This window comes from Lithobates pipiens, unplaced genomic scaffold, assembly GCF_037356315.1.
Source record: "Lithobates pipiens isolate NorthernLeopardFrog02 unplaced genomic scaffold, aLitPip1_a1.2 Scaffold_25, whole genome shotgun sequence".
Lineage (NCBI taxonomy): Eukaryota > Metazoa > Chordata > Amphibia > Anura > Ranidae > Lithobates > Lithobates pipiens.
Window position 1 is genome coordinate 235022747 of NW_027507787.1, and position 19585 is coordinate 235042331.

The window sequence follows — 19585 nt, forward strand, 5'->3', positions numbered from 1 at the left end:
TGTAGTTGTCATTATCATTAGGGTTATCATTATAATTATTATTATTGATAATAATTTTTTTCCCCATTATCATGAGGATTATTATGATAATTATTATTGCTTTAAATATTATTTCTATCATTATTATTATCATTGTAGTTGTCATTATCATTAGGATTAATATTATCATTATCACTATAAACAGCAAAATGATCATCATAATTAATGGCACCGATCCCTCGTAGTACATGAACTATGCTGACATCTCCTGCTGCCTGTCCTTGATTTAGAAAGGTTTTATTTTGCGATTAATGAACACGGATGATCCTGCCAACTACTACAGTTAGCTGTGGGGCCCCATCAGAATTTTTCTATGGGGCCCCATGATTGCTAGTTACGCACCAGCCTACGTATTATGTTGCTAGACTGAAAACAAAGGTAATTAAAAAGCCAAAGCTTCCCCGAGTCGTGTAACGTTACGTCTTCATGAATAGGATGCTATGTTGCTTAGGTACCTGTATTAGCTTCTCTAGCTGTATAGCCCCTCCCCCTCCTCCACCAAACAAGATCGCCTATACACTTGGCTTGGCAAAGCTCCCTGGGAATAGTCAGCTGCTCTGAGTTTGTTGTAGATACCGTCACCCAGGGCCATTCATTATGAGATGACAGAGAGGGACTTTCAAACAAGAGACACATCAAAGCATCATTGCTGAGCCAGGTATCTGATCGTAAATACACATCTTGTCCAGAGCACCTCGAATGTTACAGACGGGGACAGGATATTGAACGTGAGCGGAGGCTGCCATGTCTTCTGTTGCAGGTCGTATGGAGAGCTTACAAAGAATCAGCACCAGAAGTCCGGGTGATGTGGACAGTTTACCAAGTATCACCACCAGAAGTCCGGGTGATGTGGACGGGTTACCAAGTATCACCACCAGAAGTCCGGGTGATGTGGACGGGTTACAAAGTATCACCACCAGAAGTCCGGGTGATGTGGACGGGTTACAAAGTATCACCACCAGAAGTCTGGGTGATGTGGACAGTTTTCAAAGTATCACGACCAGAAGTCTAAATGATATGGACAGGATACAAAGTATCAGCACCCAAAATCCGAGTGACGTGGATGGGTTGCAAAGTATCAGCACCGGAAGTCCGGGTGATATGGACAGGACACAAAGAAGTCCGGAGGAAACAAACTGGTCACAAATTATCAGCACCAGAAGTCCAGATGATATGGACAGGTCACAGAGTATCAGCACCAGAAGTCCGGAGGAAATAAACCGGTCAAAATGTATCAGCACCAGGAGTCCAGATGACATGGACGGGTCACAAAGTATCAGCACCAGAAGCGAGGGTGGCATTTCTGACACCAGCCTGGAGGAGGCGCTGACCTTCTCTCCAGACCTCGGACTGTCACCTGTCACCTGTCTTTCCGGAAACATGGATCATCTCCACTGCCTGGACAGGTAATGCGATTCTGGGATTGTCATAGTCTGTTCGCAGTGTATCCAAACCCGAGAACAAATATAAATACATTGCCCCTTACCAGTCTTTAGATGCGGTGGCTGCACTAGTTTTCAGGCTTCACCCCCCTTTATTTTCTCCTGGTGATCCTGCCAGTAACAGGCTTCCTGTCCTAGGGTGACAACGCTCCCTCACTGCACCGTATCTACGGAGGGGTGGTGACCCTTGGACAGGAAGTGTGTTAGCACTACAGAACACTTCCCACTCTCCATAAATAGCTGGGAGGTGTTCTATAGTCCACATAGAGAACTGGGAAAAGTAGTAACTAACAACAGTCTGCACAGGATGCATGATTTCTGCCAGGATCAACAGGTATTTTATTTGAGAGATATAACAAATATATAAACCAAGTTTAACAAAGATTCAAAATTTAAATACATAAAAATGTTTACCGCAGTCTAGCAAATGTATCAAAGCATACCAATCACTGGTGATGGTGATCACCATTGACATTGCTGGATGGAGATGAGGCTCAACTAAATATAAGGGTGCTGGGGTGTGGTGGGGGGGTCTGTACCCAGAAGGTTTTGTCATGCATAGAATGCATTAGAACCCCTTTAGTAGGGATTTGATACCCCATGGTATGTGATAGATTATTGTACAGTAAACTGTCTTAATATAGGGACATTGAAGTATTGATTTATGACACGTATGAGAAATCATGTCCTATGACATCAAATATTAAAAACTGTACACAGCCAATCAGGTGATCACACACCACATCAACTTATCCCATTACATTCATAAAACCCTCATTAGATATGAGCTTCAAAGGTTTCCCCCATCCATGATAAATAGTGGCACAAAGATGATAATAATTCATTTCATGATAGTCATGGTTGGAATGCGTATCTTGGAGTATCCAATCATACCCATGATTTAATGTGTGGAAACACGTTAAATAAAACTAAACCCATCAATTTGATGGTTTCCACACACTGAATTATGGGCATGGTTGGATACTTCGGGATACTCATTCTAACCATGGCCATCATGGAAAAAACTATCATTCTTGTGTCAATATTTATCTTGTATGGGGAGGGACCATTTGAAACTCATAACTTGTGAGAGTTTATGAAGATATCATTAAGGATGTCTTCATACTGCATCATTAGATATGAGCTTCAAAGGTTGTTATCCATGATAAATAGTGACACGAAGGTGATAATTCATCCAATGATGGCCATGGTTGGAACGAGTACCTTGGAGTATCCAACCATGCCCATAATTTAGTGTGTGGCAACGATTAAATTAATGAGTTTAACCGTTTCCACACAAATTATGGGTATGGTTGGATACTCCAGTATACTTATTTAAACCATGGCCATCATTGAATGAATTATCACCTTCGTGTCACTATTTATCATGGATGGGGCAACATTTGAAGCTCATATCTAATGAGGACTTATGAAGACATCCTTATTGATATCTTCATAAACTCTCACAAGAGCTCATATTTTGTTAGAATTTATGAAGATATTATTCAGGATGTCTTCATAAGTCTTAATTAGATATGAGATTCAAATCATTGGCCAATCCATGATAAATAGTGACACAAAGGCGATAATTCATTTAATGATGGTCATGGTTGAAATGAGTATCCTGGACTATACAATCATACCAATATTTAATGTGTGTAAACTATTAAATTGATGGGTTTACCAGTTTCCACACAAATTATGGGTATGGTTGGCTACTCCAGGACACTTATTTCAACCATGGCCATCATTGAATGAATTATCACCTTCGTGTCACTATTTATCAAGGATGGGGAGGGACCCTTTGAAGCTCATATCTTGTGAGAATTTATGAAGATATTATTAAGGGTGTCTTCATAAGTCTTAATTAGATATCAGCTTCAAACGTTTCCCCCATCCATGATAAATAGTGACACAAAGATGATAATAATTAATTTAATGATCGTCATGGTTGGAATAAGTATCCCGGAGTATCCAATCATACCCATGATTTAATGTGTGGAAACACGTTAAATAAAACTAAACCCATCAATTTAATGGTTTCCACACACTGAATTATGCGCATGGTTGGATACTCCAGGATACTCATTCTAACCATGGCCATCATAGAATAAATTAGCATTCTTGTGTCAATATTTATCTTGCATGGGGAGGGATTCTTTGAAGCTCATATCTTATGAGAATTTATGAAGATGTTATTAAGGGTGTCTTCATAAGTCTTAATTAGATATAAGCTTCAAAGGTTGCCCCATCTATGATAAATAGTGACACAAAGGTGAGAATTCATTCCATGATGGCCATGGTTGGAATGAGTTTCCCGGATTATCCAACCACGCCCATAATTTAGTGTGTAGAAACCATTAAATTGATGATGGGTTGAACAGTTTCCACACATTAAATTATGGGTATGGTTGGATATTCCGGGATACTCATTCTAACCATGGCCACCATGGAATAAACTATCATTGTTGTGTCAATATTTATCTTGCGTGGGGGGCACCCTTTGAAACTCATATCTTGTGAGAGTTTATGAAGATATCAATAAGGATGTCTTCATAAGTCCTCATTAGATATGAGCTTCGAATGGTTGCCCCATCCATGATAAATAGTGTCACAAAGGTGATAATTCATTCAATGATGGCCATGGTTGGAATGAGTATCCCGGAGTATCCAATCATACCCATGATTTAATGTGTGGAAACCGTTAAATAAAACTAAACCCATCAATTTAATGGTTTCCACATACTGAATTATGGGCATAATTGGATAGTCCGGGATACTCATTCTAACCATGGCCACCATGGAATAAATGATCACCTTCATGTCACTATTTATCTTGCATGGGGAGGGACCCTTTGAAACTCATATCTTGTGAGAGTTTATGAAGATATCAATAAGGATGTCTTCATAAGTCCTCATTAGATATGAGCTTTAAAGTTGCCCCATCCATGATAAATAGTGACACGAAGGTGATAATTCCTTCAATGATGGCCATGGTTGCAATTGGTATCCGGGAGTAGCCAACCAGGCCTATAATTCAGTGTGTGGAAACTATTAAATTTATTGGGTTAACAATGGTTTCCTCACAAATTATGGGTATGATTGGATACTCCAGGATACTCATTTCAACCATGGTCATCATGAAATGAATTACCACCTTTGGGGCTTGGAAGAAAAATCAGGGGTCTAAACAATTCCCTGTCATCTAATCTTTGAGACAGAGATAGGAATTGTGTCCTCAATTCCTTTCTCAGAAGCTGCACTGAAGATGAATGAACAGGAGACAGAGGCTCCTCCTTATTCATAAACGCAAAGAATAGTAAACACAGTTTACTATGCTCAGGTAGCAACAGAGCTGGGACAAGGGGTGGGTAGGAAGGGTGGATGCCCCTAGGCGCTGTGGTATCATGTGAGATGAGGGCACCACAAGGAGATGGGGGGAGGGGATTCGTGTTGAGAAGGGGAATCTGGGGAAGTGGTAGGGGGTAAGAATTGTTCTAGTAGGGCAAATTTAGGAAGGTGTGCTAAGAGTGGTGATTTGGATGGGTTTGTGCTATAAAAGTAAGACGGTAGAGGGGAAATATATATATTCCTTTGGGATTTGTGCTAGTAGGGATGATTGAGGGGTATTTGCCCTACAAGGGGAAATTTGTAGGAGGGATTTGTGCTAGGATTGGGGAGGGTACTGTGTGCTGGAAGGGGAAAAGTTGAAGTGGGGGGAGGGGGGTATTTGTGCTTGGAGAGCAAATATAAGGGGTTGAGATTTGTGCTAGTAGGGGGATTTTTTTTGGGGAGGGGGATTTCAGCAGGGGGGCAGATTTGTACTAGGAGGAGTGGTCATTTTATGCTTAGGGGTGAGCATGCGGGGGGGGGGGGATTTTTGCTGATACATAATGCTCGTACATTTTGGCCCTTCACCCTGATCTATGATCAGCCGAGTCCGAAGCACTCAACAATCACAAAGTGCGCACAGGGGGCGCACGGGCAGCGGGAGGACGTCCATGTATGCCCTCCTGGCAAAGTAAGCCTGGGCTGTAGCCATCTTTCAGCTATAGCGTGGCCGGGAAGTGGTTAAGGGGAAGCGCGGAGTGGGGATTTATACAGGAATACATTTATATAGATGTCCACAGCCAGATATTGATTTAATACTAAAGTCAGTTCACAGGTGGTGTTTGCTGTTCCTAGGGAAGGAAATTCTTTTACTAACGATGTAAACGCTCTTTCAATAAGCCATGCTGATCGGTATCACACTGATTCAATCTCCAAGTATAAAAACAACAATTGGATCAGCTTTCAAAGCTGGGAATCCTCTGATATGCAAATGATTACCTCGTTACCTGCATTGTCCTCGGAAGAGCAATCACTGGTGACATCTGGGAGGCAACATGTCACTTTCTCACCAACACTTTGAATCTTGTAAAGCCCACACCACCGAGCAGAGGTTGCAGCGAAGCCCCATTCCAATATTTTTTATTTTTTTTTGTTCCTGGCCTAGAACGGTGTATGTATTATAGGGAGTCAGCTTTCTCTGCCCCTGCCCCCCCCCCCCCCCCACACACACACACACACTAGAGAAAAAGGTATAACTTCATTTTTTAAAATCTTTATTGAATACCCCAGTTAACAACAAGTGATGTCCCCTTGTGCAATAAAAGCACATTTTGAACTCTACATCTGCAGACTGTAGCTCCACCCCAGGCAGAAGCCCAATTTATGGACATGCCAATCAGGGATGGGGGCACTGAGCACTGAGGCATTCCTTTGGGGGAGTACAGAACAGCACTGAAACCACACGTTATCACATGCACTTGTTCCCCTGTCTGGTTTAATAAAGATTTTCAAAAAATGAGGTGATACTTTCACTCATGGGGCCATCTATAGACTACAATCAACAATATGAATAAAGAGGGAGAAAATTAATGCCGCTCCCCCTTCCATCCCCAAAGCAACTGGCTGGGAGCGGTTTGGGGCTCCCCATTGACATGAGATTTGCTTTAAATAAATGTAGCACCGTGTAGTGTGGAGTACTAGATGTACATAGTTAGTGTTTAGTGTGGGTACATTTTAGCCTGGCTTACAGCCAGCCTGGGCTGAATGTGGGTCAGGGAGACTGGATGACTCATCAGGCAGCACCTCTGGTAACTCCACCCTACATGCTGGAACCTTGGAGAAGTTTCCAGACAAATGGGTAGGAGGTTAGGGGGACCAGCCTGGAGTATTGAGGAGGGCCCAAGCCAATCCCCAGCAAGTGGGCTGGCAGGGGGTGGGCACCTCTTAAATACTCTTGGGTCATGCCAGCAGAGGCAGTTGGGTTGAAGCTGGAGATGAAGTGTTAAGGAGGCTGTGGGTGGCCCTTGAGGATGCCCCTAGTCTGGGGGAGGGGGGGTGACCTCAGGTCTGGGGTTCTGTTGCTGGAGGGATCCTCCAACGACACAGGACGAGTTCTATTTTGGATGCACAGGGGCAGGTGAGAGGACAGCGGGAGAGAGTCAGCAGGTCCAGGAGATCTCCAGGAGAAGACAGGCAGGTGGGCTGGTGAATTAGCAGTCTGGGAGGATTGTGGTGCCAGTCTGGGAGTGTGGAGAAGTAGACAGGTGGGCTAGTGAAAGGGGCAGCTGCAGCCAGGTGGGCTGGCCGTGCCATGAAGAGGTGGTGCTGGGATCAGTAGCCAAGGCCCACGGGGATGCAAGCTGGACATTGTAATTGCTACACAACTGAAGGGGCCCAGGGGCCCTGCCTGTGAAGGCCTTTTGCTACCAGATCTGACTGTTGCCTTTTTGCCAGATCAATTATCAGTGTGCCAGCTAGGATTTCTGCTAGCAAGTGTGCTGGAGAAAGAGAGAGGAATATATATAGACTGTATATAGGAGAATTGTCCCTGAAGTCAAGTGAGCATCCCATAATATCCCTATTCCCTACCCAAGTTTTATGCCCTCAATAAAGTACAAAAAAAAAAAAAAAACAAGCACTGGACTGTTTCTTGACTCTGGAAGATTTTGAAGATTCAGTGTACCTGGCTGTGCAGGGTGGAGTATCCCTATTTACCAGCCGCTTCTACGTGTGGTACGCTACATAAAACTTAATGGAAGAGAGCCTAATAATTGCTTATGTCATTTCTATGTAGTGGATCCCTGAAAAACCTAACATATAGAGTACTGAATGGGCGCTGGCATGGAAAAATTATGGCAAGCAAAGGACGGTCGGATTGTGATTCCATATTTGAAGACAAAGTCTTCACATAAAGTGCATTGTTAGGTCTTATAAACACCTGCATGTCTCAGGTGTGTTGGAGGTAAGGTGCAGTAAAAGTCCTGCTTGCCATCTTCCTATCCTGTAAGAGCCCCTGCTCCATAGTTATATAGTTAGTAAGGTTGAATAAAGCCACCAGTCCATCCAGTTCAACCTGAGTGAATGTTTACAATTGTCCCTATCCCTGTACATTGCACACTCACATCGGTCCCTACCCATAAGGAGCCCACAATCCAAGGTCCCCATTCATATACCAGGGCCAATTTTGGACAGAAGCCAATTAAAGAGGAAGTAAACCCTGATGGGTTTACTTCCTCTTTGATTCCCTGCAAAGGTAAAGCATAATGGACTAATATGCATCGCATAGTAGTCCATTATCTGTCACTTACCTGACACAGGAGCCATCGAAGTCACCGCTGTCCCCTGTAGTCTGGAGCATCCATCTTCTCGGTGGGTCTCGCTGCTCTGCCGCTGTCATTCGACGAAGCCGCAATGACGTCACTCCCGCGCATGCGCACGGAAGCCGCCACTCGCGGCAGATCGCCGTTGACAGCGGCGCGCTCAGTGCGCCTGCACGCCGCTGTCTACGGTGCATGCGCCGTAGACAGCGGTGCCTGTGTTTTGGCAAATATCTCCTAAACCGTGTAGGTTTAGGAGATATTTCTTGGACCTACAGGTAAGCCTTAATCTAGGCTTACCTGTAGGTAAAAGTGGTTTGTAAGGGTTTACAACCACTTTAACCTACCTACACCTCAGGTGTGTTGGAGGTAAGGTGCAGTAAAAGTCCTGCTTGCCATCTTCCTATCCTGTAAGAGCCCCTGCTCCATTGCTGTAATGATGGTGGCATGTGCCCAACACTGGTATGGTGACAATTGACTGACCCTGGTATGGGGGCATGTGCCCAATCTAGTGAAAAGTCTAGGGGTAGACACCCTTGACGCTCCAGGTGTAGTAAAACTACGATTCCCATCATGCCTCTGCTTCTGGAAGTCATGCCTTGGGCTGTTGTAGTCTTGCAATTTAAAGTTTTGTGTTGCGCAGAATGAACGTTGTAAACATCTACCAGGGGTTTCTGATATGTATAGAGCCTTACCCAGAAATAATTGAGCTAGGAAGTTGTAACTGCCACACTATGCTACATATTCCCCAGGAAATCAATGCACTTGCGATATCTGTCCTACAATTTCTTAAGTCCCTGCAAATAAAATTGTTCCGACTCCTGGTGTAACCACTCATTTGCAGCATTAGTTGCCTCCGGGACACTCCCAAATCGTTGTCCCTTTTAGATGTTTTTTGACATTGGGGAACAGATGATAGTCAGAAGGAGCCAAGTTGGGGTGAATAGGGTTGATGGGGCATCATTTGATAACCTAAGGAGGTCAGTTTTGCCATTGTTTCACCTGCAGTATGTGACGAGGCGTAGGCATGCAACAGGATGACACCTTTGGAGAGCTTTCCTATATGTTTTTTCCTAGATATTTTGCCTCAACCTCATCAATAATGCACAGTCATATGTTGCATTGATGGTTGAACCCTTTTGAAGGTAGTCCACCAGCAGAACTCCCTTCTTATCCCAAGAAACTTTTGCCATTTGCTTCTGCACTGACCTTTGCACACGGAACTCCTTTGGCCTGGGGCAACCACTGTGCCTCAATTCCTTAGACGGTTCCTTTGTCTCAGGATCATAACAGTAGATCCATGTCTCATCACCAGTTACCTGTTTGTCTAGAAAATCTGACTAATTTCTTGCAAAATGTTCCAAAACAGTCACTTTGTCTCCACACGTTTCCTCTTTTGTTCGGTTGTCAAAAAATTTGGGATCCACTTTTGCTGCAAGCTTTCCTCCAAGTAGTTGTGGATGATGGCACCAACTCTTTCACGTGATATTCCCAGATACTGTAGGTAGCAATACGTTTGGCTGATATTCGGCGGTCCTCCATGATCATGCCATGGATGGCTTTCAAATTTGCAGGCACATAGACAGAAACAGGCCTTCCACTTAGGGTTGCCACCTCATCCCTTTAAACCCAAACACATATGAATTCCATGGGTTCAGTGGCTGATTAAGGTGGTAACTAAACTCAGTAGACATGTGCAATTCGTTTAGTTATGAATTCGTTATTTGTCAAAATTTGATATGTAGCGCTGGCTCCTGACGAGCAGGCGCTATGTTTTTTGAAAAGTTATCTTGCCTGAAGCCACAGTTGGGTTTCAGGACTATTTCTCGAAATTTCTGGTTTCAGTACCAGTCCAGCTGGGTTGCACTGAGTTCTCCTTGACCGCAGGTGTCGCTCTCACCGTCGGCAAGAGTAGAAACGCAGTCTAGCTGGGAACACTGAATGCCATTATTCTCTCTGAACCAGCCCAGTGGGAGTGTTCACCTGCTGTGCATTCTGAGAGGGGGTATTTAAGGTACGGACGCCGCGTGGTTCGGGGTTCCATCTTGTATTTTCTGTCTGTTCAGTTCTGGTGGTCCTCCTGACCCAGCCCCATGGCCCTCCTGGCCTGGAGTACGGAACCATGCATCCTGAGTCTCGGGGCCGGCTGGCCCGATGCGACGCAACTGCAGGGACAGGCCTGACTGGATTTCGGGGCCTACTGAACCAAGGGTGGTCCGGTGCCGTCTCATTTGAAGGGAGAGGACCAGCAACTGAAGAACCCCAGGGTAGGATTCTTCAGGAGAAGGCCGTGCGCAAGGCTGGCTTCTCTGAAAGAGCCTGGAGGCTTAGTTTAAAGCGGAGGTCCACCCTAAAATGGACCTTCCGCTCATCGGAATCCTCCCCCCCTCCGGCGCCACAATTGGCACCTTTCAGGGGGGAGGGGGGTGCAGTTACCTGGATAATCCAGGTAACTGCACCCACTTCCGGGATAGCTCTCTGCGGAAAGGGGCATAGATTACGCCCCTTTCCGCAAGTGCCCGCCCCCTTCCGCAAGTGCCCCGCTGCCTGCTGGGAAACACACAGATCCCAGAGGCAGCGGGGACCGTCCTTATTGTGCAGCGCTACTTGCGCATGCGCAGTAGGGAACCGGGAAATGAAGCCGAAAGGCTCCATTTCCTGATTCCCATACCCAAGATGGCGGCGGCAGCACCAGAGTACCGATCTAGAGATCGGCTTCGATCGGGCGCGCTGGACAGGTAAGTGTCACTATTTTAAAAGTCAGCAGCTGCAGTATTTGTAGCTGCTGGCTTTAAAAAAAAAAAAAAAAAAACGCGGAGTCCCGGCGGACTCCCGCTTTAAGGACACAGCCTGGAACAACACACATACGGTATTGCCGGATCGGCTGAGAGAACCTGGTACCGTATGTTAGCTCTTTAAATTTATCTACGTCCCTCAGTAATGCTCAAGTGTACATCACAAGTCTGTGGCAGAGACTTTGTCGAGCACCCTACCGGCTGCTAGGACTTGTGAGAGGAGGTCTATCCGGGGGTTGTTAAAGCCAGTTGTGAAACTGTCTTTATCCTCTGGATTTTCTATAAGGACTTCAATTATTTTTGCAATCTAAGTACCTGAACTCATTCCTAACCCTCTACCCTTTATTGAAAGACTCTGTTTCTGTTCTAAATAAATAACCCAAAAGAAGATTCAGTGTCAGTTTCCACATTCTTTGGGCCATCTACCACGGGAACCCCTAGACGGAGACGCAAACAAGAAGGTAACGGTAAGCCCAAATAAAACCAGCATCTCCTTCGGAGGTTAGTGCTACAGATATATTTGTTAATTTGTAAACATACGAATAAACGAACGTTTTACAAAAAATTCGAGCGAAAAACGAATTATCGAAAAGAACGAATATGGAAAACAACGAAAATACGAAATAATTAAAATAGAAACAGCGAAAATACGAAAAAAAAACTAAAAACAGAAACAACGAAAATACGGAACAAAGATTCGAAATAACGAAAAATCAGATTACGAATATTCGACAAACAGAAATCAAAACAACGAAAATACGAAATAACGAAAATTCTGCTGATCGAGAATTCGAAAGAACGAATTTGTTAGTTCTGAACTTCTGATTTTGAAATATTTCTGGACGTTGGCCAATAAGCTTATTCCATCCCCTGGAGAGCTTGTCCCTTCCCCCTTCCCCTTTTGTTTCTTATTCCCTTGTGTGTTTTTCCGTGTAATGCCCCATACACACGGTCGCACACTCTGACCACAAAATTTTGGCCCAAACTTGTCTTGCATACACACGGTCGCACAAAGTTGTCGGAAAATCGGATAGTTCGGAACGAGGTGACGTTACAAAACGTATGATGGGACTACGTAGAGGCCAATAGTTTTCGTCTCCAATTTTTTTCTGAGCATGCGTGGCACTTTGTGCGTCAGAATTCTATACACGCGATCAGAAAAAGTCAGATCGGATTTTGTGGTCAGAAAATTTTAGATCCAGCTTTCAAACTTTTTCCATCGGAAATTCCGACAGAAAAAGTCAGATAGAGCCCACACACACGATCGGATTTTCCGACAACATAATCTGAGCGGACTTTTTCCATCCGAATTTCCGACCGTGTGTATGGGGCATTAGACTGCAGTGCATTCCATCCAGAGTCCAGATAGGGTGTGGTTGGGTCGGTGACACCGTTTTGGTGGATTTGAGAGTTAAGTTGTGACTTGTGAGAGAGAAATTCTTTGTTTCTTAAGCATATAATAGCATACACATTCCCGTAAAATTACGAATTATGCTCCGATTACGAATCTACGCAAAACAATGTTTTCCGAAAGTATGAATACATGAGGCAGTCAATCTCACGAAAGTACGAATGTAATTAAGTCTATGAAAATACGAATTTCGAAGCAACGAAAATTAGACTCACGGAAATACGAATCATTTCAAATCAACGAAAATATAGCTCTTACGAAAATACGAACGCGTCCGAATATGAAATAATGAAAATACGAATTTCGAATCAACCAAAATGAACTCTTACGAAAATACGAACGTGTGCAAATACGAAAATAAGAACGCGTCTGAATACGAAAACCCACGTCTTACGAAATTAAGAATCAACGGAAACTAACAGAAACTAAACTAAACTAATTTTTCTGTTGTGCACATGTCTAAAACTCACTTGGTGCCTTAGCTGCATTAACCTCTAGAGATCCGCGCTATAGCCAAATGAAGGCTACAGCGTGGACCTGCTTTGCCGGGACCACGTCTATTGACGTCGTCCCGTGCACGAGCGGCCTGCGCGCCCCCTGAGGAGCGTGCGCGGTGCGCTCTGTGATCGGCGAGTCCATGAGACTCGCCGGATCACGGATCCGAGCAAGGGGTCGATCCCGACCCCTTACCACGTGATCAGCTGTCAGCCAATGACAGCTGATCATGTGACAAAACAGAGTCCTATGCTCTTCCACATTGAATTTTTCTGGAGGCGCTGCCATGTCCATTATAGGTAGTTGATTTTTGCACCATTGAATATAGACAAATTGGCCAGTACACCCCGCAATTTACAGCTTCCTAGCTCAATTTTTTTCTGGGTAAGGCTCAATACTTGTCAGCACCCCCTCGTACTAATCCAACGATCAGACTGTACGCGCACTGGCATGGAAAACGGACATGTGTATTACAAGCAAAGGACGATCGGATTGTAATAAAATATTTGAAACTTCTCTGATGTCTATGAAAACACATAAAGTGCATTGTTAGGTCTAGGTGGATTTGATTTAAAAGCATATTTTTTTTAAAGAGCAGCTGTCCTATTGTAGTAAGCTCCCAGGCCTCCTTTGGTCTAATGAGAACCTTTAGATAGCTGACATTCTTCTGCATGTGGTGGGTTGTGAGACATGGTGGATGCAGAGTAGTTAAAGTTATTGGGCGCCAGACACTTCCTGAATGCAAAGAAAGTTTATTTCTCTTTAAAAAACAATTGGGAGAAGAGGGGGTTAGGGCCAGGACACCCTTAGGTAGTTGCAAGATTAATTGGCAGACTCTGAGACTTCAATAGGTGGACAGCCATGCAGGGAAAGGCCCTTGGCAAGACAACACATCTGCACATGCAGGAATGTTGTCTCTTAAGCCAATAGTCTTTAACAGTTCCTAACTGTAAGGCGGCGTACACACGCGGGGACTGTCTGCCGAAACTAAGTTCGTCAAACAGTCCGCTCAAACTTTTGAATGAACGAACACGCCCACACACGGCACTTTTTGAGCGGACAAATACGGCAAACTTTGTTCGTCGTACTAAGTCCGCGCATCTTTTGAAATGAGCGGACTCGCCCACACACGAGGAAACAGTCCGCTCATTTCGAGCATGTGTGCAGGTAGGCGGGGCCCGCGACGGAGACGTCGCGGGCTCCGCCGCCTGGAATGGACTTAAAGGGGAACCCCAACGCCGAAAAAAAATCGGCGTGGGGGTCCCCCCAAAGTCCACAACAGACCCTTGTCCGAGCACGCTACCCGGCCGGCCAGGAAAGGGGGGCGAGCGACCCATGTGACATATACCATGTGACACCGCCCCATTGTCACTATATAAGTGGCCGCACAGCGCGGCTCTGGCATTCCGGCCGGAGAGAGCGACGTGTCAACATCTCCTGGAGAAGAACAAGAAGAACAAGAAGAAGAAGAAGAAGAAGAACGGAAGGCGGCGGCGACAGCGGCAACAGCGGCGACAGAAGACCGGGCCACCGCCTGCAAAAGAGCTATAAGAAGGCGCGGTGGCCCGGCAGAAGAACCGAAGAGGGGGACAAGACCCCCGAAGTCGGGAGAAGAGGCCGGCGGCGGGGAGGAAGAAAGCCGGACTCCTCCGCTAGCAAAAGAGCTACAAGAAGATAGCGGAGGAGTCCGGCGAGAAGACCCCCGAAGACGGAAGACCCCCGGAGCTGTGCAATAAAATATTTTATCTCGTGTGTTGTGTTTTTTTTTGGGTACTTTTATTTTACAGGTGAATGGGTAGGGGTACATTGTACCCCATACTCATTCACATAGGGTGGGGGGCCGGTATCCGGGGACCCCCTAATTAAAGGGGGCTCCCGGATTCCGATAAGCCCCCCGCCCGCAGACCCCGACAACCAACGGCCAGGGTTGTCGGGAAGAGGCCCTTGTCCTCATCAACATGGGGACAAGGTGCTTTGGGGTGGGGGGCCGCGCGGCCCCCCCTTCCCCAAGGCACCCCCCATGTTGAGGGCACGCGGCCTGGTACGGCTCAGGAGGGGGGGCGCGCTCGCTCGCCCCCCTTTCCTGGCCGGCCGGGTAGCGTGCTCGGACAAGGGTCTGTTGTGGACTTTGGGGGGACCCCCACGCCGATTTTTTTCGGCGTTGGGGTTCCCCTTTAAGTCCATTCCAGGCGGCAGAGCCCGCAACGTCTCCGTCGCGGGCCCCGCCTACCTGCACACGCGCTCGAAATGAGCAGACTTCCCTCCGAGCGGGAACAGTTTGCTCATTTCGAAAGTGGCCTACACACGGGCGGACTGTTCGCTCAAACCAAGTTTCAGCGGACAGTTTTTCGGAATTTCCGAAAAACTTTGTTCGTCAAACTGTCCGCTGAAACTGTCCGCTGAAGCCCCACACACGAGCGGACTGTCCGCTGAAACACTGTTCGGCGGACAAAGTTGAGCCAACAGTCCGCCCGTGTGTACGTGGCCAAAGAGTAACAGTTCTTTCACTTCCACTACAATCTCTCCTTGTAGTTCTCCATCCACTGAGCTCCCGGTCTCTCACGGAACCCTCCGATTCTCCGCCACTGAATCCCTTGAGCTCCTCCAATATTCCTCAAGCGTCGACCCCGCCTCTCTGCTGGGTCCCCTAGCTTGACACTCTAGATAACTCTCAAGCTTCACCACGGCTGGCCTTCTCGGTCCCTGGCTTGACTCACAAGGCTGCTCTGCAAGCGTCTCCTCCATTGGGGTGGTCCCTGGCTTGATACCCACTGAAGTTTCCCAATTGTTCACCATCCCCTGTTGGTGAGAATGCTGCTCCCGTACTAAGCTTCAATTACTCATGGTGGTCCCTGGTAATTAGGCGGATAGTCCCTTACTGGCGACAGCTTCCGCTCTACCTTTGACCACAACAGGTTCTCCGACCGGCAGAACCGTCACTTTTGGTTGGACTGCAAGCCGCAATACCAACCCTGTGCTGCCCTCTCTTGCTTCTGGATAGGCCCTTTAGATAGCCTAGCAGCCAGATGTGCCCAGAATAGGCCCCATCTCCGGCCTAGCAGCCCGGGCAATACAACATACATCCACCCAGACAGCCGTCCGGGTGGCACAGAATATAGATCACCTGACTCCACCCGAATATATAGGCTCTCCCAGCAGGTCAAGGGATTCAAGAAAACCCCTGCCCATTGGCTAAGATACCCCATATACCCATAACCTGACCTTGCGTTGCCCTTCTCATATCCAGTACCACCAAGTAACCGGACACCTAGTGGTAGAAGAGAAAAGGGCAACAATGCCAAACTTAGGGAGAAATCAATAGATCTCTACCAATCAACCAGGATAACTACCTGGCAAGTAAATTTGTGAGGAGCAAGCCTGCCTAAACTCCAGGGTGCTACAATATTATTAGCTGAGTATTTAAAGAGGAAGTAAACCCTGATGGGTTTACTTCCTCTTTTTTTCCCTGCAAAGGTAACGCATAATGGACTACTATGCATCGCATAGTAGCTCATTATGTGTCACTTACCTGACACAGGAGCCAGCGAAGTCGCCGCTGTCCCCTGTAGTCCGCCGCATCCATGTTGCTGGTGGAGTCTCGCAGCTCCGACGAATCACAGCGGCGCAGCCGCGATGACGTCACTCCCGCGCATGCGCACGGGAGTCGCGTCTCGCAGCTCCGCCGCTGCCATTCGGCGAAGCCGCGATGACGTCACTCCCGCGCATGCGCACGGGAGTCGACAAATTAGGCAAATCCATTCTTGGACTTGCCGCATTTAGTGCGCCTGCGCGCCGCTGTCTACGGCGCATGCGCCGTAACAGCGGTGCCCATTTTCGGGCAAATATCTCCTAAACCATATAGGTTTAGGAGATATTGCTTGGACCTACAGGTAAACCTTAATCTAGGCTTACCTGTAGGTCCAAGTTGTTTGGAAGGGTTTACTTCCTCTTTAAATCATGCACCTGAAGCTTCTTAAATGCAGAGAATATTTTTACTTTTATAGAGGATTCAGCATGAGAACATGAACTGAATATACAAGTACATGTAACACACAAAGGATGGTTCTTTCTCGGATTACCTTATCAAAAAATACATGTTATAAAACTGCAGTGCCACCTACTGGTATAGATATGTATAATGCATATAAAGTATCTCATAAAAGTGAGTACACCCCTCACCCTTTTGTAAATATTTTCTTCTATCTTTTCATGTGACAACACTGAAGAAATGACACTTGTCTACAATGTAAAGTAGTGAGTGTACAGGCTATAAGAAGATTGCCAAGACCCTGAAACTGAGCTGCAGCACGATGGCCAAGACCATACAGCAGTATAACAGGACAGGTTCCACTCAGAACAGGCCTCACCATGGTCCACCAAAGAAGTTGAGGTCATGTGCTCAGTGTCATATCCAGAGGTTGTCTTTGGGAAATAGACGTATGAGTGCTGCCAGCATTGCTGTAGAGGTTGAAGGGGTGGGGGGGTCAGCCTGTCGGTGCTCAGACCATACGCTGCACGCTGCATCAAATTAGTCTGCATGGCTGTCATCACAGAAGGAAGCCTCTTCTAAAGATGATGCACAAAAGAGCCTGCACACAGTTTGCTGAAGACAAGCAGACTAAGGACATGGATTACTGGAACCATGTCCTGTGGTCTTTCGAGACCAAGATAAACTTATTTGGTGTCAGATGGTGACAAGCATGTGTGGGGGCAACCAGGTGAGGAGGACAAAGACAAGTGTGTCTTGTCTACAGTCGGGCATGGTGGTGGGAGTGTCATGGTCTGGGGCTGCACCTTCAAAATGACCACTTCCTTGCTAAAGAAGCTGAGGGTAAAGGTGATGGACTGGCCAAGCAATGTCTCCAGACCTAAACCCTATTGAGCATCTGTGGGACATCCTCAAACGGAAGGTGGAGGAGTGCAAGGTCTCCAACATCCACCAGCTCTGTGATGTGCAACCTGTGAAGCTCTGGTGACCTCCATGCCCAAGAGGGTTAAGGCAGTGCTGGAAAATAATGGTGGCCACACAAAATATTGACACTTTGGGCCCAATTTGGATATTTTCACTTAGGGGTGTACTCACTTTTGTTGCCAGCGGTTTAGACATTAATGGCTGTGTGTTGAGTTATTTTGAGGGGACAGCAAATTTACACTGTTATACAAGCTGTACACTCACTACTTTACATTGTAGACAAGTGTCATTTCTTCAGTGTTATCACATGAAAAGATAGAAGAAAATATTTACAAAAATGTGAGGGGTGCACTTACATTTGTGAGATACTGTGTATATACCCTGTTTCCCCGAAAATAAGACCTAGCGTGATTGTCGTTGATGGCTGCAATATAAGCCCTACCCTGTTTCCCCAAAAATAAGCCCTAACCTGAAAATAAGACCTACAATGACTTTAACTGGGGCTTATGGGGGGGGGGGGGGGTAGGGCTTATATTGAAGCCATCACGACAATCACGCTAGAACTTATTTTTGGGGAAACAGGGTAGTTGACAAAATAGAAAGCTACTTGCTGTTGCTTCTTCCAACACATCTCTGTCCCACAGTGGCTCCTTCTTTAACTCGCTGACAGTCCCATTCACTTTAATGAGACGGTTGCTGATGTGGCAGTGATGCAAAAAGGTGAGGGACGTGGCGGCAGTAGGTGATTGGACGCCCGCTAACAGGTGCGACCATGATGGATCTGAAATGACAGGTGGTCTTTAAAATGTAAGAGGCTTATCCTTGCTGGTAGTTAGAATCTGTAATATTTGCAAACAAAATTAAGGTTTCCTATTTAGAATAATAAACAGTAATAGTAGAACAGCGACATCATAACCGATTCAATCATACAGTTTGTAGTGTACATAGGATATGAAAAACAGTGGGATGAAGGAACATTCCTGATCTTTGTTTTAGCTCATGGTTACTGTGACATTGTGTGAATGCATCAATGCGGTGCATGTTATCTCAGCTTGCAGAGCTTGGATTCATTGAATGAGTTCAAGTTTAAATATTGCAGAATATATAAAGCCTAATGCTACACGACTAAGCTCATGCTGAATAAACTAAATTATTAATGTAATCTAAAATAGAAAACTATCTTTAGAAAGAGGTTTACTCCAAAAGCATTTTATTAAAATACATTTTGATAAAAAAAAAAAAAAAAAAAAAAGATTTAAATAAAAAAAAACTGATCTAAATAATAATAAAAAAAAAAAAAAATAGTCATGGGTTTTTAACCACTTGTCGACCAGCGCACGACGATGTACGTCGACAGAATGGCACGGGCAGGCAAATGGGCGTACATGTACGTCCCTTTAAATTTGCCGCCCTGCTATCGGGAGGGCGGCGCGCTCCCGCGCTGGTTGGGACCCCCCTGAGTCCGGTCGCGGGAGCCGCGGACTCGATCGCCGCGGGCACCCCCGCGATCGTCTCACAGAGCGGCCGAATGGAGAAGTGCCGTTGTAAACAACATTTCTCCATTCTGCCTAGCAACTAGTGACGCTGATCTCTGCTCCATGTGATTGGAGCAGAGATCAGTGTTCACTAAATGAAAGCCCAACCCCCCCCCCCCCCACAGTTAGTAACACGCCCCTAGGAACACTTAACCCCTACACTGCTACCCACTGGTTAACCCCTTCACTGCCAGTGTCATTTACACAGGAATCACTGCATTTATATAGCAGTGATTACTCTATAAAGGACAATGGTCCCAAAAATGTGTCAAAAATGTCCGATGGGTCCTCCACAATGTCGCAGTCACA

The 19585-nt window shown here is 46.0% G+C and overlaps 1 protein-coding gene across 1 annotated transcript in view; it reads left to right on the forward strand.

Annotated features, from left to right (window-relative positions):
- The first annotated feature begins 554 nt into the window (after positions 1-554).
- LOC143930966 (uncharacterized) overlaps positions 555-19585 on the forward strand; it is a 60332-nt gene continuing 41301 nt past the window's right edge. Inside the window, exon 1 of the mRNA XM_077455675.1 lies at positions 555-1445. Within this exon, the coding sequence (XP_077311801.1) occupies positions 784-1445 (662 nt within the window). The 5' untranslated portion in view covers positions 555-783. The remainder of the gene's footprint in view (positions 1446-19585) is intronic.